At 37.8% G+C, this 21,979-nt stretch overlaps 1 protein-coding gene across 2 annotated transcripts in view; it reads left to right on the top strand.

Annotated features, from left to right (window-relative positions):
• Window positions 1-13,340: 13,340 nt before the first annotated feature.
• DNAJC24 (DnaJ heat shock protein family (Hsp40) member C24) overlaps window positions 13,341-21,979 on the top strand; it is a 33,427-nt gene continuing 24,788 nt past the window's right edge. Inside the window, exons 1-2 of one of the 2 annotated variants that reach the window (XM_064163837.1) lie at window positions 13,341-13,483; window positions 14,965-15,105. In XM_064163837.1, the coding sequence (XP_064019907.1) occupies window positions 14,998-15,105 (108 nt within the window). In that variant the 5' untranslated portion in view covers window positions 13,341-13,483; window positions 14,965-14,997. The other variant, XM_064163836.1, reaches the window with a different exon arrangement.

Here is a 21,979-nt window from a genome sequence, read left to right as displayed (position 1 = left end):
ATCAGGGTGTTTACAGTGACAAGTCATACTACTCTATGCTCTCTCCCCAGTTGTGGGCTAGAGAAAGAAAATACCAACTGAATACTGTCTATTTCTACAGTTTTATACATCTCCAAAACCTATCTTCAATATACTGTAGCTTTTTTAAAGCTGTGTCCATTGTCATTCACACAATGTATTAAAAAAAAAGGCAAAAATAAAAGTACTATGGGATGTTACACAGAGATTTTATGAATGTTTTTAACATGGGTTGTGTTTTTTTAGCACGTGGCACTCCACACTATAAACTGTTAGCTCCCAGTTCTATTAAAACTTGTAAGCAGAGCTGTAAAAAGCCTGTTTTCTGCTATTGGTGGCTTTTCTACTTATAGCAGTGACTTCTTTTCTGTTATATTTACCCTTTTAATGGACACACAATATGTTACTCAGTGCCCAAGCTCACCTACTCTTTCTTTTCTCAAAAGACAAGGCACATCTGCCACCTGCTCTAGTCTGTGTCCCAGCAACAACTGTCGAGCAGCAAAAAGATTGATTATCAGTCAAAAACCATTCAACAACACCAGATTTTGGTAGGTTAAGCTTGCTGATCCAGCAAGAGATGGTGTGAAATTTTCAGTAATGTGTGCCAACATTTTGGTGCTAAAAGAACAGCAGTGCATGTCACAATGAAACACAGCCAAAGATATGCAGACAAAGCACAGAAGTTTTTGTTTTGAACTTGGCTTGCAAGAGGAAAATAAGAGGAGAAAAAGATTCGCTTGATGAATTTGAAAATCTCTCATAAGACTCAAGTCATATGCATAGAGAAACTGTATAAGAGTACTAATCAAAAGCTTGTAGCAAATTATGGCAGTCTCCATATGAAAATAACACAGTAATAGGATTGTTTCAGTGATTTACACAGTACCAATAGCAATTTTATCATACATATTTGCAAGAATAAATACAAAGATCTGTGCCTTTTACAGAATGTATAGACCCTTCATTACAGCCATTTGAGTGAGTGTGTCACTTATATCATCAGAATTTTTTGTTATCAACAACTGCTTATCACATATAAAATTGTTTATGTAAGACATAGACAAGTTTTATTGATGAATATCTCTAGGAATATGTAAACATACCTTTAATTGCAGGACATAGATCACAAAGCTCCTACTAATTAGTATTAGATTTTCATGTTTGGAGAGCGAGCAAGCTATATAGTGGTAAATTTCTTAGGCAAATAGCCAGTAACAAGTTCTATGTAGATACCTTCTTGAAATATATTTCTACATTTCCAATTAGCAAACTGTAGCTTGGGTATTTTGAAATGCAGAATGAAAGATTGAACAGTATATCTCCTAATATATCCCAAGATGACAAATGCTATTTAAAAGCTATGTTGAAAAACAAACCCAAAGACTTGTTTCTAAAGGAAGTACATTAAAAAAAAAGCCCCAAAATTAAAATAAAATGCAACATATATACAGAAAACACACACACTAGTTGAATAAGTTGTCATTTTGTTCTCTTCTTTAAAATATACATTACACATTTTACTGATAAAAGGTGATACAAATAGGAAATTTTCATACAACATTGAACAATTTATCTTATTTGCATTTCTCACTAGAATTGTACGCAGGAATTGTAGATTCCTACCTATATAAACTATCCTAATCGTAATTTTGCTTATGTCAATTAAATGTTCTTTATCACAAATGCTAGGTGAATTAATAGTTTAGCAAAATACCCAGCTGGTATCTTGAATTCAATACCGAAACCTGTTTAAGGTAATGTTGTAAAATGTTATCACAAATTTGCTACATGTCTCGCAACGTACTTCATGATCTTAAAATAGGACAGAGAGAAACATTCACATTCAGATTTAAACTGTAAAGCATTCAGAAATAGTTTCCTCCCTGTGTAAAAAATGAAACATAATTACCAGATCAGAAAAGGAATGAGAAGGAAAGACAAAAAAATCTAATAATGGCCTTACGAAACAACCTAAAATTAACAAAGCATAGTAAAGCATATTGCTGTATTAAACTTCCAAACATTTCATACAATGGCATTAATGAATCCAGTATTACATTCTGGATTATTTTTGCTAGTTGAAGAAGCCTAATTAATTATGTCTGTTTGATGTCACTGAAACTAAACAGTAAATTCAATAATCTCTTTACATTTTCACCATTTAACCTCCTGCAGGCTCCCTAATGTCTATTCAGATCTATATTAAATTAAGTACCAATGCTAATGAAGGGCAATAAACGTGGCTGTCAGTAGATTTTTCTTTCATTAAGCACATTATCCTCTTACTGAGCTGTAAATGAGTAAACATTAGTTTTGTTAAACCATGCAAAAAGACGGGATGAAAATCATTTTTAATTGCACCCCTTAAGACATTTGCTGGGGTGTTTGCAGTTTGGGTTTTTTACCTTCCATTTTTCTGAATGGATATAAAAAGGCCTCTTCAGTGGAAACAGAAACGTTGGCATCGTGGGGTACGACTTTAGGTTCTAGCGCTTCAGTGGCCTCTGCCAAGAACACTCATTGTGCAGCCATGTTCAGATTCAGCTTTGCAGAGCACTCCTCTAGCAGCTAAATGAATGCAAGAGGTAAGGAATACTGATTATAATTGGATTTCTTTTATGACCAATATTTAGCCAGGAAAAAATAAAATAGGAAACAAGGAAAAATCCACTCTCAGCTAATTTACCAAGCACAGCAACTGCACTGCGAGTAATTTAGCATTTTAGGGATTAGCATTAGAAATTGTATGATGAGAAAAACAACTTTCAAGAAATCAATTTAAAAGTACCATGCTCTTGCCTTTTAGTGTCAAATAACATCGTACATTACGCTGTAGCTTATTTCATTTACGTTTATAAGCATTTTTAACAAGGAATGGTGTGCAAAGGAAGCAAAGTTTCATATAAGCTTATTAGAAAAGGGGGAAAAAAGTGTTTAGAAGAGAGTTAGAAGCAAAAGTTACAAATAAACTTCTTCATGCAAGAAAACCTGTTAGAGGCTCCTGGCTTAATTAAGGACACAAAAACTGTAGAAAATGTCTGTCTTGTGCCATTTTTGTAAGCTATGACTTTGATTATATTTGGCTGTTGTTTAATAACTTGAGATACTTGAAATGCACTCTGGACATGCCAGAGTTTGGAAACAGAGAGCACAGTTAATTCTGTTGAAAACTATCCAGTTCTTTAGGATAATAAAGAAAGCATCCAAGTTATTTGTCCTGCTGTTCTGGGGGGTTTTGGAGGGTTTTGTTTTTTTTATTTTTGTTCAGGTTTTGTTTTGTTTTGTTTGCTTATTTGCTTGCTTGCTTTTTTTAATTGGAAAGAAATTTTATATTAACTGAGTGAAAATACAATCTGAATGTAGGCTCATTAAAATAGTCACACTGCAAGAATTTAGTTCACAGATAAAGAAAGCGAGAAATTGGACTGACATAAACAAAATAGATTTAATGTATCACAATTTGAGTTTATTCAGAATTTCTAAAATACTTGGAAAGTAGTCATTTAATTCCACTAGGAAGTGTTTTTACAAAAGAAAATCAGTAATCTAACTTGGAAAGCATTTTTCAAAATCTATCAGCACAAATAGGTAGACAAAAAAAAAACCCTGCTGATTCTGAGGAAAATTGTAATTAAAGAGTGCTTTCAGTGCATAGTAGGTAGGTTACTGCTTCTAGTTTAAAAACTAAGAACTGATGACAGTCTTTTCTCAGGCAAAATTTCAATCAGATTGACAGCAATTATGTCTGTACAGTGACTGCAGAGTGGGGCTTATTGTTAATTGTTTCTGTTTCCCAGATAGCAAAATAAATTCAATGCAGCTTGCACGAAAAAAAATTAAATGAATACTTATTAAAAAAAAAAACAACACTATAAACCCCTTGTTTAATGCCCATGTGACAAACAACCTCTGAGAAATGCCACAGCAAGATTATTTCAATTTAAAAATTAAAAAAAAAAAAAAAAGAGAGAAGCATTTAACAAAATATCATATTTCAGGAAGAATACTTGAGACATATTATCTCCTGATCTCCATCATAGTCTGCAGCAAGAGGTTTCCATGAAGAACTCAAAACTGGTTTAAGGCCTAAGGTTTCAATTTCTCTCCCATGACAAAGCTTGGGAAGTTTTCAGTTAGCACTGGACTGATAGTTCACTTAAACCATAAGTGCACATAGGTAATTTCACATATTTTACAGTTTCCACATTTCTTGAATGACAAAATGGTCATGTGAGAATCCTACCTTTTTTTTTTTGCTCTTCTTTTTAGCATTTCTACAGCAAGTCATCCTATTAGATCACTGTAGATACTTTGGTGTTGAGTACTAAACCACATAAGTAAAAAAACCCAGAATGTGATCCCCTTAAAAACTGACTGTTTGCTTTTTGGCTTTAGAGTTTATGGCATTCATACACCACAAGACAAGTATATTTAAATATATATCACACAAAATTAGCAATTTCAAATACTTAAATGGTTTTGTATACCACACCTTCAGGGAACATCTGCAACAGTGAATTTAGAGTAATTTTGAAGTAATGTCTACACACAGAGCCTTGAGCTCTGTGGTAAAGGGTTGGACTTGATGATCTATGAGGTCTCTTCCAACCTTGGTGATACTGTGATATTGAGAAATGAAGAAATAATCAACTACAACAATAATCAGCAATAATCAACTACATTTGTGTCTGCTTACAAGCATTTAACTACTTGAAATATAAGGTTCTAACAACAAAAGGCTTTTTATGAGAAGATCTAAATTAAACACACTAAAATACACTTTTGTTCTCAAGGTCTTCACTTTAATCACTGTCATGGTACACTGCAAAACCCAATTGTTCTCTTGGATTTTTCCAGACAAATGAATTATGGAGAATCATATTCCTCTTCACAGGTAGTCAAATTGATGGAGATTACCTACCTATTGCTAAGTCTTTTAAAAACTTGTAAACTGAGGTGCCTGGTTTATTGTAATTTTATTTGTCTTTTAGAAATGTCTCTTGAAATCGATACAGGTTTAAAAAGAATGCACTGCATGAAATTGTTAGGTCAAGACATTGTAATTAAAATTAGCCATGTCTATTTTAGAATATCAACTGAATCATCATTACAAGGTGACTGAACTGCAGCACTCATGATTAAAAGCAATAGAGAAGAGCTTTGATTACCTTAGTTGACCTGTGGGAACACCTTCAGTTCGGTTTCTCATGGGTGGTGACAGAAGACAGAAATGTCTTGTCTGTATTCTTGGTTTGTAGCTGTCTGATACTCCATCACAGCTCTGAACTGATTTTGTTTGATGTGGAGAACAATCTTGACATCTTGACCTTCTTGAAACCATTGCTGATTGCAAGAAAAAGTTATAAGCAAATAGAAGTTGTGTAAGGATTTGTTCCCCTTTCATATTTTTCACAGCTGGTTTCACACAGAGAAAGAGACATTTTCTGAAACAGAAATGTGAGATATATATAGTTACAATTTTATCTTTTTTAGCTTTGGTCTTTAACTCCAATTAGCAATGTAAGTGTACACTCCTGTGTAAGGAGTTCAGAAAAGCCTGCAACAACTTAACTTATTTTGGAAAAGACCTTATGAAACTGTGTTAATAGCTTCATCCTGATTCTTCTTTCTGCAAACTCTGAAATTATTCCAACATTCAGCTCAATTAATATCTGCACAAGCCAGTACCAGAACAAGAACTGTTTGAAATTCTGTAGGACAGTATTACATTGAAGTAGATATTTCAGCCATACTATAAGGTACTAGCACTGAGACTGCTAACCTTCCTTCATGCAAAATGAACACTACCAAAAAAAAGTAGGTGGGGAGGTTATTTGCATAAAGCCATTACAATTACTGAGAACAAAAGCTTCCAACTTTCATTTTGAGGCTACTATTAATGACATAAAATTACTTTATACCATAGGCCAAATGTCTAGATAGAATATTCACCCACAGGAGGATCACATAATCTAATTTTATCCAGTCTTTGGAAGATCCAGATCAGCACCAAGATAACTGTGCCTACAGCACTATGAGCGATCAAAAAGGCGCGAGATCGGAATCAAATGCGATCAAGCCCTCATTCTTCTTTCACGTTCCAATTCTTGTTATGTGTCAGAATATTCCCATTATACATCACAAAAATTATGTCATAACGAGTGTGAACTTCAAAAATTGCCCACATGAATTGCAGTATGTTACCTAGGAAATCCTTAAACTAATGTATTATCATCTTAGTCACTGCCAAGGGTTAGGGCAAGATGTTGTAATGTTAATTTACAGCACGAGTAAAGATGCCCAAGTAGAGATACAGAGAGAAAAGACTTTGAAACCAGAAATTTAAATGGGAAAATAATAAAACCCCCCCTAAAACCTAAAGAGCTCTAACATCCTTTTCTCATTTAAAAACAATTCCACTGTTTTTTATTCATGGCAAAAGCACTGGAGTCTTTTTGTAATCATTACAAAGGGAACTTTTACCTTCAGTTAGTTCTACACACTCAAATTGTTTAGCTACATCAGATCTTTTTTTTCGTCTTCTATTGCTCTCGTGCAATTTTCTGACTGAAGAACATTTCTCTGTATTTGTTCATTAAATAGAAAACAGTAGACTAAAAAAAATAACAGTCCATACATTTCTAAGAAATAAATCTATACATGGCTAATTTTTTTTTTCAGAAGTGAAAAATACAGTTACTTCAGCAGACGTTTGTTCAGTAACAGCCATACAGGTCAAAGTTATCACACAGTTTTGGATGTGAATTCAACAGCAGGATAATGACAGTTGCCAAGGATTTGTACTTGCTGTCGCTTCCTACTAGTGTTGCCTGTCAAATTGTCTCTCTTTCTTATACAGAAGGCATGGAATTTTTTATGGATAGCAATTACTCACAATGTACAATGAAGTACATCAGATATAACAACCACCCTTTAGCCTTTCATTATTTGGTCGTCTCTTTGTTATATCTAGTCATCCATTTTCACCTAAATTATTTATTTATACTGCATATTTGACAAGCATGTATTCTTTGATTTATTTTTTCAGCAGTTGTTCAAAAGATATAGTGATTTAGTTTAACATTCTTCTATTTAAATTTACCTTATTATTTTTGTACTTGCACTTCATGTTGGATTTCATGAGACAAGCATTATCTACACGAGGAAGGCATTTTCTTTAACTACCAAAGTATTAAAAATTAAATTGATGGCAAAATCAGATCTTAACCACAATGGAGGGGCCAAGCAAATCTATTTATTCAGTGTGCTAGCATTGTTAAAGTATTTTGCTGCTGTCATCATATATGTTTCTTATATGTTTGCAGTGCATTATTTTTGTGCTAGACGCTTATATGCTCCAGATAACCATGTTATCATACTTTTATACTGATAGATGAGAATGTGATGTTTCTTCTAGCACAATCCTGAAACATTTTCTGGTACAGGTCTGCATTTACATCATCATAAGAATTGTAAACAAACAAACAAAAAAACCCCTAAATTTAGTTTTGTTCTACAGGAAACCACAGATTACATTTACAGGGTAAAAAAAAAAAACAAACAAAACAAAGTCTAATTGTTTAGTAAATTTAATATGTTTGGGAAATTGTATTCACAATAATTTATCCACCAAAGGACAGCTTTGTAGACATAATCTGTATTGCTTTGGGAAGAACCTGCTTCAAGAAATAATGCTGCAAACCTCACATCTGCTGACTAACTGAAACTGTCCTCAACTTAAAGCAGTTGGAAAGAAAAAGCGATGATCATTTTCCTTTTATTAGGAAAGTTATATCTTATCCTTTTCTCCTTATACTCATCACAGTCTTTCACAAAACTCCATTTCATTCTAAGCATGTACACCCTGAGTAATAATCTAATAAGTACAGGCTGTGTGTGAAACTCATGTCCCACTAACATTTTTGGGAATTTTGCCAAAGGCTTGAATGAAAATTTTATCCTGGATCTCTGTGTTGATGAATAGAAAGAAATTGCCTCTCCTTTCTCTGTCATTTCCCCAGTGAAACCCTGGCATCCCACAGACCTCTGCACATGAAAGGTTTTTCAGCAGTACCCCAAAGAGAAGTAGAGAAACTATACTGCTCATTTGGGTGACTCATGCCTAACAGAGAAGAAAATGGTTAAACAACCTTTTTTGGATAACACTATCCTCTGACAGCATTCACTATCTCATTTAGCCAAGAAACTAGACAGCACTCAATACCTCTTCTGTCTCACCCCAAATGGAAGAGACATGGGATTTTCTTTCAGTGCCATGAACAGACAAAACCTACTCAAGGTGTGAGGACCAAAGCTGCCACACTATGGAAAGAAATCAGTATGAAAAATGAGAAGATACATTTCCTTGAGCAAAAGCACTTACAAGAAATTGATAATTGAGTCATCATACCCAGTTTTACTAGCTAGATAGATAACAAGGCAAACACAAAGCTGTAAAAGTTTGAAATTTAGGTGTCACTTATACTTGCACAGTTAAAGTGGCTACCATCTGTCTCAGTGCTCCTCTGTGAGGCAGAGAAAAAACGGGTAGCAGCACCTTGGGACCTCAAATGGCTGTAAGGGCCCTGATTGCATCCCTCTCCTGAGGTTTTGGCTGCTGGGCTCTGGGCCAGCTTAGAGAGAGCGCAGATGAGGGCTGCCCCTCCTTCCCTCTGGTGACCATGGGGACTTGCCAGACAGCGCTGCAGGCCAGCCTCAGCCAAGGCTGGCTCCCTTCTGTGGGAGCTGCTTTCAAGTTGAAGCTCCACTCCTCAGTCTTGCCTTAGTAGCCCAAATCACATGGCAGCAATGTCCCTACCCATGCCTGATGATGAGCCCTCCAGATCTGTATCCAAGCCCCAAGCCACGGGCTGACTTCCCACCTTAGTCTGGCAACCACTAGCCGTGCCTGACCCTCTCACCAGACCTGCTTCTGACTCCAGTTTACTGACTTGTGTTCCTGGGTTTGAAATACTTCTCCTCTCACTTGGTTGAAACTGAGAATAAACTATACAGTGAATGTATAAAAACACTCTAAATGTTTTAGTTAAACTTTAGCCTGAGACTGGTGTTAACAAAATATTTACATTTTTACAACTTTCCACAGAGCAGAAAAATGAGGCATCTTTGACAAATGATGAGTGAGAAGTTGCCATGGCTTTACCCACACATTTCTTGCTAATGTAGGTTGTGCATCCATGTGGCATGAAGACATTTGCAAAGTTTAGAGCTCATCTTTTTTGTGATGATGCACATGCCATATGGCACTTTTCTTAAGCACTTACTAGACTTCTGTTGTTTGCCATTTCCTGCTTGTAAGTACAATGACTAAAATGAAAGCTAAAGCTTTTCTGCTAATTGCTAAGACTGATGATTAAATAGTGATTAGAAAACTGAAGCAATCTTAGTTTTCTCTACAGCTTTTTCAGACAGACTTTCATTTGGATGTGTATATACTTTGCATATTTTCCTTGATGGATGAGCAAGATTTGAAACTCAAAGGGAAATCTGGAGACCACAAATACATTTCTAATTTTCTCTTTGTGTAATCCAGTATCCCTGCAACAGAGTAGTAAATTCTCCTTATCTCAACTGACATTTTGGCTTCCCCAGCTCCCTTCCACCTTGCCCACCCAGAGGGGCAGTTTAATTTTTGTGCTTATAGAGGAAGCAAAATAAAGCCTGTATCTTGCTGTGAGGTTTGCCACCATAAGAAAACACTCCACTCCCTATTTTTACTTAGTAAACCAACAGTTTTGGAATTCAAACCATTGTGATAATAATGTGATTTTTCAAATGCTGGCTTGTAAAATTCATAGAATAGTTTAGGTTGGAAGAGACCTTAAATCAAGCATTGAATGGCAAGATTAAAAATACAAATTTGCACAAGGTTTTTATTTAAGTACCTGGATTCTAACAGACTTACTGACGTAGTAATTTGTTTTCATGACTCTTCCAATTCACTCCCTTCACTAAACCAGAAATGCACAGAGAAATTTAGGAAAAGAGATAAATGTCTCAAGGGTAAGGTCTGCTTTCCCAGATAAACTGGATAACATTGTTGTCTTTATCTTGAAATTCTAAAGTGACATTGAATAAGTCACATCAATTCAAATCTCCCTGAAAGACATGAACATCAGCCACATTTTCTAGATACCTGATTTGCAGCACCTGTGGTCTATTCCTAGCTGTAAGTGAAGCCTGCTCTGAACACAGAAGATACTTTATAAAGATAAGTAATCTAAATTATAGCAGTTTCATCTCCTGAAACAGAACATCATTGTTACATTGCCTCCTTTCTCCCTCTCTGAAAAGGAACTGCTGATACCCTTTGACATTTCAAGACCAATGATATAAGAGTGTCATTGACGACTTATTAAAGTTTGGAACCAAGTGAGATGCTGTAAGCTGTTTGTTATGGATGTTTATTATTGATGACTGCATCTTCAGAACAAAATTTGACTAAGTGTCCGTACATTTAACAACCAAATCATAGGAACATTCCTCATTTTTGGTTGCCTGAGAACAGAAGCACAATGCAAGTAACTGATACATTACAATGCATATATACTAAGTGCATGAAAAGAGATTGAGAATACCTGGTCCTTGGTTCAGCAAAGTGCATGGCTTTGAATGTTGTTTTAATGCTCTAACGTTAAGTAAATATTCATGGGGGAAAGTTGTGAAGGGATAGATATAACTCTAGTGTAGATGTGGCAAGCCTCAAAAGAGAAATCAGTAATTTGTCCTGGGACACAATAGAAATGCCACACCAATGAGTGCCAGCAAAGCAAAGAAGGTGTGAGTATCTTTCCCTCCGTTACTGTATGCCTGCTTTAGACTGATTGACACTGCACTTTAAAGACAAAACTAAGTCATGAAATCTTTCAAATTATCCTATTTGACTGAATTTTCATCCACTGAGTTTACTCCACCTGCAGCACACTAGACAAGGTAATAATTTATGATAATTATATGAAAATACACAATTAATATTCATCACCTCTCATTTCTCATCACTTTAGATGATCAGTAATGCAGAGTAAAAACGCTGTCAGATTTCTAATTGCTTTGTAATGGGCCTGAAATAGGGAAATCGTTAAAGACAAACAATCTGTCACTTGTCTGTTACCTTAACTATCTATCACTTAAAAAACCCTCATTAAATACATTGCTAATGAACGACAAAAGACTGTACTCAGTGTGCCCAGATGTACCTTTTTAAGCAATATTGTAAATTGCTTAAGTAATTCCCAAGACATTTTCAAGCATTTTTGTGGAAATCTAATGGAAAACATATATTTTCAGTGCATGTTACATCTCATTTGTTCACATCATTATGACATTTAGTCTATCATATTCCCATCTCCTGGGAGACAAAACTTTGTTATGCTTTTCACTGTTGACTAATCTGACCCAGTTAAAACGAATTTGGGAAGAACTTAACACTCAGATCTCTGACACCTTTCTCTTAAAACAAAACGTGGGGGGGAAATTAAAGATGAAATAAATTCTATTAATCAATTTTAAATAATACTATCTGTTCCAAAGAGCTTTAGTAACTAGATTTTAAAAAGAAGTCCAACATTGTTCAAAGCTGACTGAATTATTTTATCTTTCACAGACAAAACAACTGTTCCTGAGAGACAGAATTCAGAATTTTCACTTGTAGTCAGCTGTCTGACAGAAAACTTCATCTGATAAAACATTGTTCTCACTGTACTGAACACTCAGAATCAAAACAGCAGACCAGATGTACCAGTTGAGATCCCACGGTATAGAATCATAGAATCATAGAATCAACCAGGTTAGAAGAGACCTCCAAGATCATCCAGTCCAACCTAGCACCCAGCCCTAACCAATCAACTAGACCATGGCACTAAGTGCCTCATCCTGTCTTCTCTTGAAGACCCCCAGGGATGGTGCCTCTGCCACCTCCCTGGGCAGCCCATTCCAATGGGAAATCACTCTCTCTGTGAAGAACTTCTTCCTAACATCCAGCCTATACCTACCCTGGCACAGCTTGAGACTGTGTCCCCTAAGCCACTGTATTATTAACTGCCACAGTAATTGCCATGATTGCTGCATTAAAAAGTTAGAAAATGAAGAAGAAACGACTACAAAAATAATTTAAGACAAGATATTTTCTATGTGTATCACAAGACTGTTGTGAGCCCAGCATAGTCTGACTGTCAGTCAGTATCATGGGTGGAGTTGACTCTGCTGACGATATTCAACCCTATAATGCTGTCACACCAGCTTCAATATCAAAGCGCTGGATGGAACAAAGTATCACAGGGCTTCAAGTTCATATTGTACCATTAAAGGCTTCCTGCTCCAGTTGCTGCTTCTGATTTGGGGTAATGGTCTTTTATGCTGGGCAGGCTGAGGGTTGAGGGGTCGTGGAGAGGATATGCTGGCTTCTGCTTCTGCACTTTGCAGCACTTTTCCACAAGCAGGCTGAGATAATTTTGTATTGTATCATTTCCAGTAAAATTCAGCATCTCAATACAGAGGGGTTTTGTGTTACCTCCCTCCCCCTCCCCCCCGATCTGTGTGAGGAAAGAAAGGATCGTGAGGACGGGTTCTATGTAGACTGATTATGAGTCAAAACAAGGAAGACAACTCCCGCAATCACACTGAAACTTTTTCCCAAGAGGTAAACTCTAATTTCAGAAAGGATGACATTAATTACTTCGCGCATGATACACCTAATTTATCACTCAGTGACTTAAGTCAAGTATATGACGACTTACAGGGGTGCTGCAAAGTTAATACCAAACGGACAGAGGGCTCATACACGTACTGCTCCAGCGCAAATACAAATCTATGCCTTTTCACAGCTATGGGCGCTCACGTTACAAGTTTTACCTCACCTACAAAAGCGCAGAAAACGGGAAAATACCAACCTACTGACTATTTCGTGGAGACAAAACAGCTGAGGGAGGCCTACAACGAGAAGGCAAAACGGACCGGGCGCGCCTCGAGTCTTCGCGCACCTGGAGAGGGAGTCCCTAAAGGGAGAGGGAGTCCCCAGAGGGAAAGGGTGCCGGGCGGGCGGCGCTCCCGCGCACAGCGCGACGGAGGGCAACATGGGCTCCAGTGTCTTCAAGTACCTGGAGACGGAGTCCCTGAGGGAAAAGTGGGGGTGAAAAGGTGTTTCCGCTCGTTCCGGGGCGAGAATAAGCGCTGGAGGGCGGCCGGCGTCGTTCCTTACAGAGCCCGCGGCAGACGGCGCCGATCGGAGCGCCGCTGGTCGCCATGGCGACGGCGTGCGATATTGGCCACGGCTCCGTTTCCTGCCGGCGCCAACAGCACTACTGCCCGGGCGGAAACAGTCATGGCGCTCCCGCTGTCCTCGCCACGCTAGAGCTCAAAGAGCCACGCGGAGGGATTGTTTCCCACCGGATGAGTTATTCAGGGCACCGGCCGCCTCCATCGCCGGCCCGGTCGTGCGGGACGGGTGGGTGTTTGCTGTCTGATCTCTTGCAGTAGGGGAGTGGTGCTGCTGTCGTCGTCCGTGGGCGCTGACAGCCGCTAGGCTGTCCTGGGGACGCAGCCCCCGTGCTGAAGAGGCGGTGACGGCAGGGAGCTTCCGGCAAGGCTCCGCTGGCCTCCTTGGCCTCCCTCCGCCGGTCCTGCCGGCCTTCTCCTGCTGCCGAGGTCCGTGCGTCCCGCCGTGCTAGCTGGCGCGGAGCCCTTGCTGTGGGGTGGCTTCGCTGTGGCGCAGCGGCCGGTTCGCCCCGGGCGGTGGGCTGCGGCGGGGAAGCGCTGCCCCAGGAGGCCCTTGCGTTTCTTCGTGTTTTTAACCCCTCTTGTGGGTCCCCCAGGGAGGAGAGGGATTCCTTCGGGTAGAAAGGGGTGGGTCGGTGGGGTGCTTCCCCAAAGGGATGGGGGGGACGACACCGTGAAGTCGAATGGGCTCGTCTTTGCGGTTATAGCCCTGCCTGATTTGAAAGACCTATCTCCTCCATGAAAAAAAAAGGCTATATTCTGAAGACGGTAGCCACCAGAAAGCAGCTTCAGTACTGAATTGGGGGGCAGCAGGGGAGGGGAGCCTTCTTCTTTCTTCCGACAATAATTTTTAGAAATACTTGGAAAAGTTGGGAACTGAAAGGCCCTTTGCTGCTGACAGTGTTACTTAGTCTCACGAAGCCCACCGTAAATCAGCCACTGCAAGCCTGGGATTTCAATGTACCTAAGGACCCGCTTGAACCTCAAGCATTACTGTGCTGTTACTGGCATTTAATCCTCTTGTTTTTTGTTGTTGTTTTTTCATTCTGGGCCGTTTGCCTGATGATACAAGGCTATATATAAAAAAATAAATCAGTGACCTGTGTTAGTTTATGTTTATATGTTCATCTTTGGCTTTATATGCTTTTCTGTTTTAGTATTTTTAAAGTTAAGTCTCCTTACCCTTGCAGCATGAGGGAGGGTCAGTGCTGTGATTATCATTGTGCAAAACCCAAGCAAGATGTTCTTAAATGTCTCTCATTCCACAACTGACAAAATGTCACATTTTTATGTACTTTTTTTTTTTCACATAGAAAATACAATATTTCTTCAGAACAAAAATGTGCATTTTAAGAGGTGTGTGTATCAAATGTGTTTTATAACCTGGGTAGGTTCAGACATTAAAACACAAAATTGTTTTAAGGGAGTATAGGCAGCTTCTGAAATATGATATACTGAGGAACTGGACAGGAAACAGTTGAACTTAAATCACTTCATGTGTGACAGTGTGTGAGAAGGAGTAGCCATGTGAATTAATCTGGTTTTTTGCACTGTAGATCTTGCATTATGGTGTAGATGTGCTTGAAGGCTGCAGCCTGTGTCATAATCCTGTTGGTTGTCACATTTTCTTTATTTTTGGGTGTTTGGGGTTTTTTTTGCCTAACTTTTTCTTTCAAATTCTAATTACATTTATTTCATTTCCTTATACAGTGCTAAGAAAGTAATTTTGAAACCAGTCAGGCTATGGCCTGTGACAGGATAATACAAAAGGACTGGTACCAAATCCTGGATGCAAAGCCATCGGACAGTCTGGCAGAACTGAAACGAAAGTACCAAAAGCTGGCTTTAAAAGTAAGTAAACCTTTGTTATTTAACCTGTACAGAACTAACTTGTATAAGCCAATAAGCTAACTGCAGGTTTTGGTTTTACATTCTGGTATAAATATGGTTTATCAGAGTATGTTTATAATGTGAGTTCACTGTGGCTGATTTAGGTTTGAAATAAACACTTGCAGTTTGAGTTGCACATAGAGGTTGTTAGTCTCTGGTTTCATATGTGTCACAGCTTTGCTAAACAGTCTTGAGCCAAATCTTTGTTCATCAGGTGCTGCATAATCAGAGACACAAGTCAAGAGGTCATTGTTTATAGAACACAGTCACAAAATTTTACTAATTCAAACTTGTGGTACTTACTGCGGTGCATGCGGTTACAGTGTGCTGATCTCAACCTTTGAATATCTAAAGATCAAATGGAAAGAGCAAAAAGTTCTTCCTGATAGTCTGCAGTAATGGAATAGAAAATGTATAGGAGGAAAATATGTTTATATCAATTCTATTTGAAATTCTCTGGTGCATTTTTCTGGAGTCATGGTTTTGGTCATGCATTAAAACTTGTCCTGCAAATTCTCTTACTCTTTCCTGTGCTACTGGTATAAGCATATGAGAATCTCAGAACTTTACCAGATTACTTGATGTCGTTCTTGGTTCTTCTGTTTCACTCCTCCTAAATCAAAGCATTTTGTTCAAAAGTTGCTTTGGCTTGGCTTTCTGTGTAAAACAGGATGGGATATTTTTGTACTGTTGATCATTTGTAGCATAGAATTCCCAGGGTAGCAGAATTCCTGCCTTTTCTGAAAACCAGCAGTCTGGTAGAGCAGAAGAAAGAAGATGAGTAGAACTCATCTTTTATGTATTCCTTTGGGTAGCTGCTAACGAGATTGGCAGTATTGACAGGGCCTTAGAGAGCAAAGCACGTGGCTAGTCTTGCTTGGTGTGAAGTGTCAGAAGAAGCTGGAATTTTTAAGTGAAGGAAAGAGAATGTTGGTCAGTGGAAGACAGTGTTTAGTTAGAATTGAAATATATTAATGACTTGGGTTTGGGATTTGTTAATTTATTTTCTATGTGGTTTTTAAACTTTGTTTCTAGCCTCTGTGCAAACAGTTTGAAAGGTCATTTCATCAATATGTTACAAATTGGCACATTTTGATACTCTTCAGCTGAATTTGCTAAACAATGCAGCTGTATGTCTACTCCTTCTGGGTACTTCATGCTACCTTACTTTGACACTGATCTTTGAACTGAGAGTTGTAAGTTTCAACACTTTACAAGATGTTTGCTTGTAGATAAAGGCCATAAATCCTATAAACATTAGAAGAATGAGTGTAGTCAAGCATTTTGTAAACCATGCTTCCAATCTTAGTAAAAATGGTTGGTTTACAGAATTACTAGTAAAATGTGACTAAAATATTAATAGTGGTTTATTTGTCCTTCATGAAAACAGGACTGCAGTGTAAAATAACCTTTTCTGTTCAGATAGGGCATAGTTTAAACTGAATACTGTCATGCAATTGATATCTTTTTCGCTGGGAATCTGTATCTAATGATGGAATTAAACTCCTATGTGAAGTATTGTTCAGTGCTGTTTGCCACAGAGCTGAAAACATATAGTGCCTTTCCTGCACAGTCTTTTTTTAAGTGAAATTGACCTGTATGCTACAGCACTGTGTTTTAATGTAACTATTCTGAAGTGTGTGAAATGAGGATTGTTGGAGTTTACAGCTATTTACCTGTGTAACTGTTGTTGAAAAAGATGAAAACACTGTTTTCAAATACCAGCTTTTCTTTAGAACCTGTGTGTTTCCAAACTGATTGCTGTTTATTTGAAGTCTGTGAGAAATACTGGGAAAAAATATGATAACCTTTTTTCCTCCTCCTTTTTGTTGTTTGGCTTGGGGTTCTTTTGCTAGCACTAAAAAGTCATGCTGATGTCAACTGGTAGGTGTTTTCTCCAAGACAGATCATCTGCTTGTCTGTTGTTATTACCATATGTCCTGTCTCTATTATTTTTCTTTTAGCTGAGCTGTTACAGACTCTACTTATTTTTCCACTTGCTAATACACCATCTAGCACAGTCAGTCTAAAGTCTGTAAAAGCATTTTGCTAATAAAATCAATAATTTGTATGCACTTTAAAATCTCCTTGGCTATAGAAGTGACTGGATACTATACCATTTACCATCACTAAAAGGTGTTTATACAGTTTTGAGTCACAGCATGAATGTTATTGCTGTAGGTGCTCAATCCAACAAGTTCCATAGTTAAAAAAGATGCTAGATGTTCTTGGGAGCAAAGTCCACCATGGCATGTTAAAAAATACTCTCTGGTGAAGAAGCCTGTGTTTTGTAACCAGCATAGGTCAGTGCAAAGAGTCCTTGATTTGCTGTTATGAGTTTGTGCTGCAGTACTTTCTGAAGCAAAGAAGTCTTGCAGCTTGAAACCTGGAAAAGAAATTAGGAGAATTGGTCTAAGTAGTAGAAGTTTGGTCTTTAATCTTCTGTCTTGGGAACATACTGATGTGTTTGAGGTACTTGGGATGCATCTAACCTTTTTATGCAGTTATGTAAGTAGTAAGTTCAACAAGAACATTTCTTAAATGCCTAACCAGGTTTTATGCTCTGTATTTAGTTTTTCAAGGAATCCATGCAGCTGTTAGGAAGGACATTCTGTTTTGGAGTGTGTATAAAGCCAACAGAGGATGAAATTAGATTAACAAATACAGAATATTGGGGGGGGGAAAAAAACCACCATCTTATCATTTGCACTATTTTTACACCTCCTTTTGGTTTAGCACTTTGTGGTCAAAGAATGAGTTACCAGACTGAAAATTTTCATGTAGCTGCCCTATATCTGCAAACTGCTTTTTACAGGGAATAAAGTCACCAAACACAAGCTTTGTCTAACTGGAAATCAGGTGTCTGTTCCTGTTGATGCTGATGATATTATAGGATACCTTTCATCTGGAAAAAAATTATTGTGCAGGAAAATTATATGCTGCTGTTACAATGTGTGCCCTAATCTTAAAGAAAATCCATGTAATTTGAGGAGGGAGTGTGCAGAAGCTCTTACTTTTAATGTGATAAGGAAATAAAATGTGCCACTTAGCACACAGCGTTACAAAGATTAGTTTTTTATCAGAAGGGGTGGGTTGTGTATAGAAATACAAATGAAGTGTTAAGGAGTCCACTTAATCTGTTTGAAAAAGTAGAAAATTTGAAAACAGAGCTTCAGGCATATGTGAGAGTGACTCTCAGCAACACTAAAGTGTCATTAAAAAATTAATTTATTGAAGCAAAATAACTTCAAGAAGAGATTGTTCAGTTAAGCTTGTGTAAAGAATCATAGAATCAACCAGGTTGGAAGAGACCTCCAAGATCATCCAGTCCAACCTATCACCTGGCCCTATCCAGTCAACTAGACCATGGCACTAAGTGCCTCATCCAGTCTTTGCTTGAACACCTCCAGGGATGGTGAGGAAAGACATTTGCCATCTGGAGAGAAAAAAAATCTGTTATGTCTTTGATTTATATACATATTAAATTCTTCAATCACCAGAAATGCAGAGTGTATTTATATAAAGATATGCTTTCCCAGCTCTTGTGTTAAAGTTTGTTCCCAACTGAATTCGGTGTTATTCCTGAAAGCACCTGCCTACTGAGGGACTTCTTTTAATGCTAGGTTGAGAATTTGAATCTTTAAAATTGAAACACTTACAGCATTGTATCAGAAGTCTAAATTAAGAGTTTTCATAATGAAAATCATGTAGTGTGTATTCCTTTCTAATAGTTTTTATAGTTTGGTTGGTTGGTTGTCTAGCAGCATACTTGTTAAAGAAACTTAACAGGTCATCATCCGTAGCCATATCTAGATTCAGCTTGCAGAAAATAGACTTTGTAATTTGGCAGTATAAATAGAACAAGTTCAGTGCAGCCTGGTTGTTGCTTGACTGAAGTTAATTGCAGCAGAGGGAAAGATAAGCCACTGACTTTAATACAAGGGACCAGTGTTTTGACACTGAGGAGTGTTATTTTGAGCTGTTCTTTACATCTGATTTACTACTTACGACTTGAATGAAATGCAAGGGGGCATATTTTCAAGATGGGCATGAAAAATTATTATTAGGTTGTGTAGTATGTAATGAACTCAGTGTTGCAGAGCTCACTAGTTCAAACAGCTTGGTTAGTGAGATCATGATCATGCTGAGGTTCTTGCTGCTGTTTATGTTCTAAGAGCTTTAGTTTGATTCATCCACCTGGTGGTTTTTCTGGTGGTAGTTGTTTTGGGTTATTTTTCCTATACCAGAAAAGGTCATTATGATACCCAGTAATAAGTCAGAAAAACAAATGTTTACTCTGGCAATAATCTTGGTGCAGTAGTAACAGGGACTTCTATAAACCTGAACAAGTTTGAAGCTAGAAGGCAGATGTCCTGGAGGTGCATGATGCTGCCACCCGCAGTGGTACAGTGCCGCAGCCCAGCCAAAGCTCTTGCTCACTCACTTGGAATCCTGTGAAGGTGTGGTGCCCTGGCAGTCAGGCCTGGAGCCTTACATGCTCTCCTTAGGCCACCTGGCCACTGGAAGGCAGGCTTCTACATAACGAGCAGCTGGCTGATCAAATGAAATGCAGCCATTAACCAATTGGTCTGCTGATTGGTCAGCAACCATCTGGAAGACATATTCTGGACACATCCTATACAAGAATGGGCTTGGAAAAGGGATGGGATCAAGAGAGGTTATGGATGTAGGTGAAGAGGAAAAGGATGTTGTAAGGGATGAGAGGATTGGTGTGCAGTGCTCCTTAGCTGGAGCTGAGTATTTACTCCATCTCAGTCAATACAGAGCAATGTCTCACTTATTACTTTGTAATTTTTTTGTATCGTTTTCTAAAGGTGCAGGTGAATTTGAACAAGTGGATGGTGTGAACATCCCTATAGCAGAAAGTTATTTTTAACTGTTGCAGAGAATATGAGAAAATCACAAAGCAAGCCAGAAAGTAAACAATATATTGCTTATGCAGGTAGTTCAGCCAGTTGTGAAAGTAATGTTAGTTTGGAAAATGATTTCTGAATTGAATCTGTTTATTGAGTTACTGTCCACAGTTTATGATGAGCAGCTTCTGATACTTCATCTTCTGATACTTCATCCTCTGTACTTTTAAGATGCATACCTAAGAAGAGAATGAGCATTAGGGAATCCAAATGTAAAATACAGCTTGGCTTTTAATTTTGCTTGTGCTTTGCAAAGGAGCAGTGGCCTGAGGTAATATAAAATTAAAATTCTGATTAAAAATAATCCTAAGTACTATGTTATTAAGTTCCATGAAGATGTTTCTTAATATTTGCAAGGGTTCTCTCAGCACTTTTGAAGTAGTTTTCTGTTGCACAGTGTGCTTTTAATCTAATTTCTAAAGTGAGACATCTGAAATAAAAATCAGGTAGTGAAAGATATTAATTAAAGCACAAAGAGGGAAGCTACAAAGACCAGCATAATGTTTTCATGTAAGTAAATGTTCTGATTGCTCTGATTTTTCTGATGTTTGAGCAGCCACAGCCAAGAGTGCTTTGAGCTGTTCAACACTCTCAAATCAGATTGTGTCTACATCTGAAACTTTAAAGTGCTGGCTTAATTATTTAAAGAAGCTGCAATCCCAGAACAGGAGTTGGAAGAATAATAAACATTAAGGGTAGAATTAGTAATTTGCAGTAACTATGTTTATATAAGGAACTCTTTCTGCTATTAAATGCAACTGGCCACAATTGTGTTGAATGTGAAATAACTATTGCAGTATGATGTAATAACCTGTAAAACTTAGTGTTTCATTGTGGTTTGGTTTGTGGAACTGTTCTATTTTTTATTTGGTTTTTGTTTGGGTTGGGGTTTTTGTTTGGGTTTGTGTGTGTGTGTTTTGTTTCTGAGATTAGAGTGAAATATTTCTGTGCTGTTTTGCCTTATGTTTAAATAATATAATTATTAGGGAAACTTGTTTGAAGCAACACATTCCCACACTCTTTCTTTCCCACATCTTTAAACCTATTAGAGTCAGAAAGTCATGATCTGAGTGCCATAATTGCTCCCCCTTCCATCATCTCCTTGACTCAATGCATCATGAATGCTTTCTCATCTCACATTGGTCCCAAATGTTTAGCAGACATGAGGTCATTCAAACTGATTTAGTGCAGGAGTGAATTCTACTCTCTCCAGAGCTGTCCTGTAGGACACTTTGTAGCCAGCTGGTGTTGTCACAGTAAAAAAGTTTAGCTTTTCTTTTGTAGTTTGCCAGTCATTTGAATACATTCTCTGTCATTTCCTTTTTGCTAAAACTAATGCTTTAAGGCTAAAAAGTCAATAGTCAGGTACTTCAAAAACTTTACTCGTTGTTATTCCCAATAAATTAGTAACAAATTCACAGCCTGTGCTCTTTTGAATTTATCACCTAAGAATATCTGTGGCCAAAAAGGTAAAGATGAACTTTTCTGAGCAGTGTCTTATTTCAAGGAAATAAAAATGTTTAGCTAGGATTAAATACTACCTAATTCGTTGTTTGAGGAAAGGCTGAACAAGTGTTTGTCTGGAAGAGCTACTTGCTTTCTGTCAGAGCATGCCAGCAATCCATTTTTAGCTCCTACAGCTGCAGAAGAGCGGCAGGATTCTCTCAATTTCTCTCTGGCTTCTCTGAATGTTGTCATTGAAGCTCAAGGAATGAAAACCTTGGATTGTACCTCTCCACTTGCTGACTTGTCCTAGGCAGTAACTTGACTATTTTTATCTCCATCTCTTGGTTATTCCTTCCTAAAATGGGTAAGTTCTGTAAAATCTCAGGCTGTGTGGAGTGTTTGTTAGGTATCGATGTCTAAACGCTGATTCTGTGGATTGTGTTTGGAATTTTTTT

Source organism: Pogoniulus pusillus, chromosome 24 (assembly GCF_015220805.1).
Source record: "Pogoniulus pusillus isolate bPogPus1 chromosome 24, bPogPus1.pri, whole genome shotgun sequence".
NCBI lineage: Eukaryota > Metazoa > Chordata > Aves > Piciformes > Lybiidae > Pogoniulus > Pogoniulus pusillus.
The sequence above is the reverse complement of the archived record's forward strand: the minus strand, read 5'-3'. Positions and strand labels throughout refer to the sequence as shown.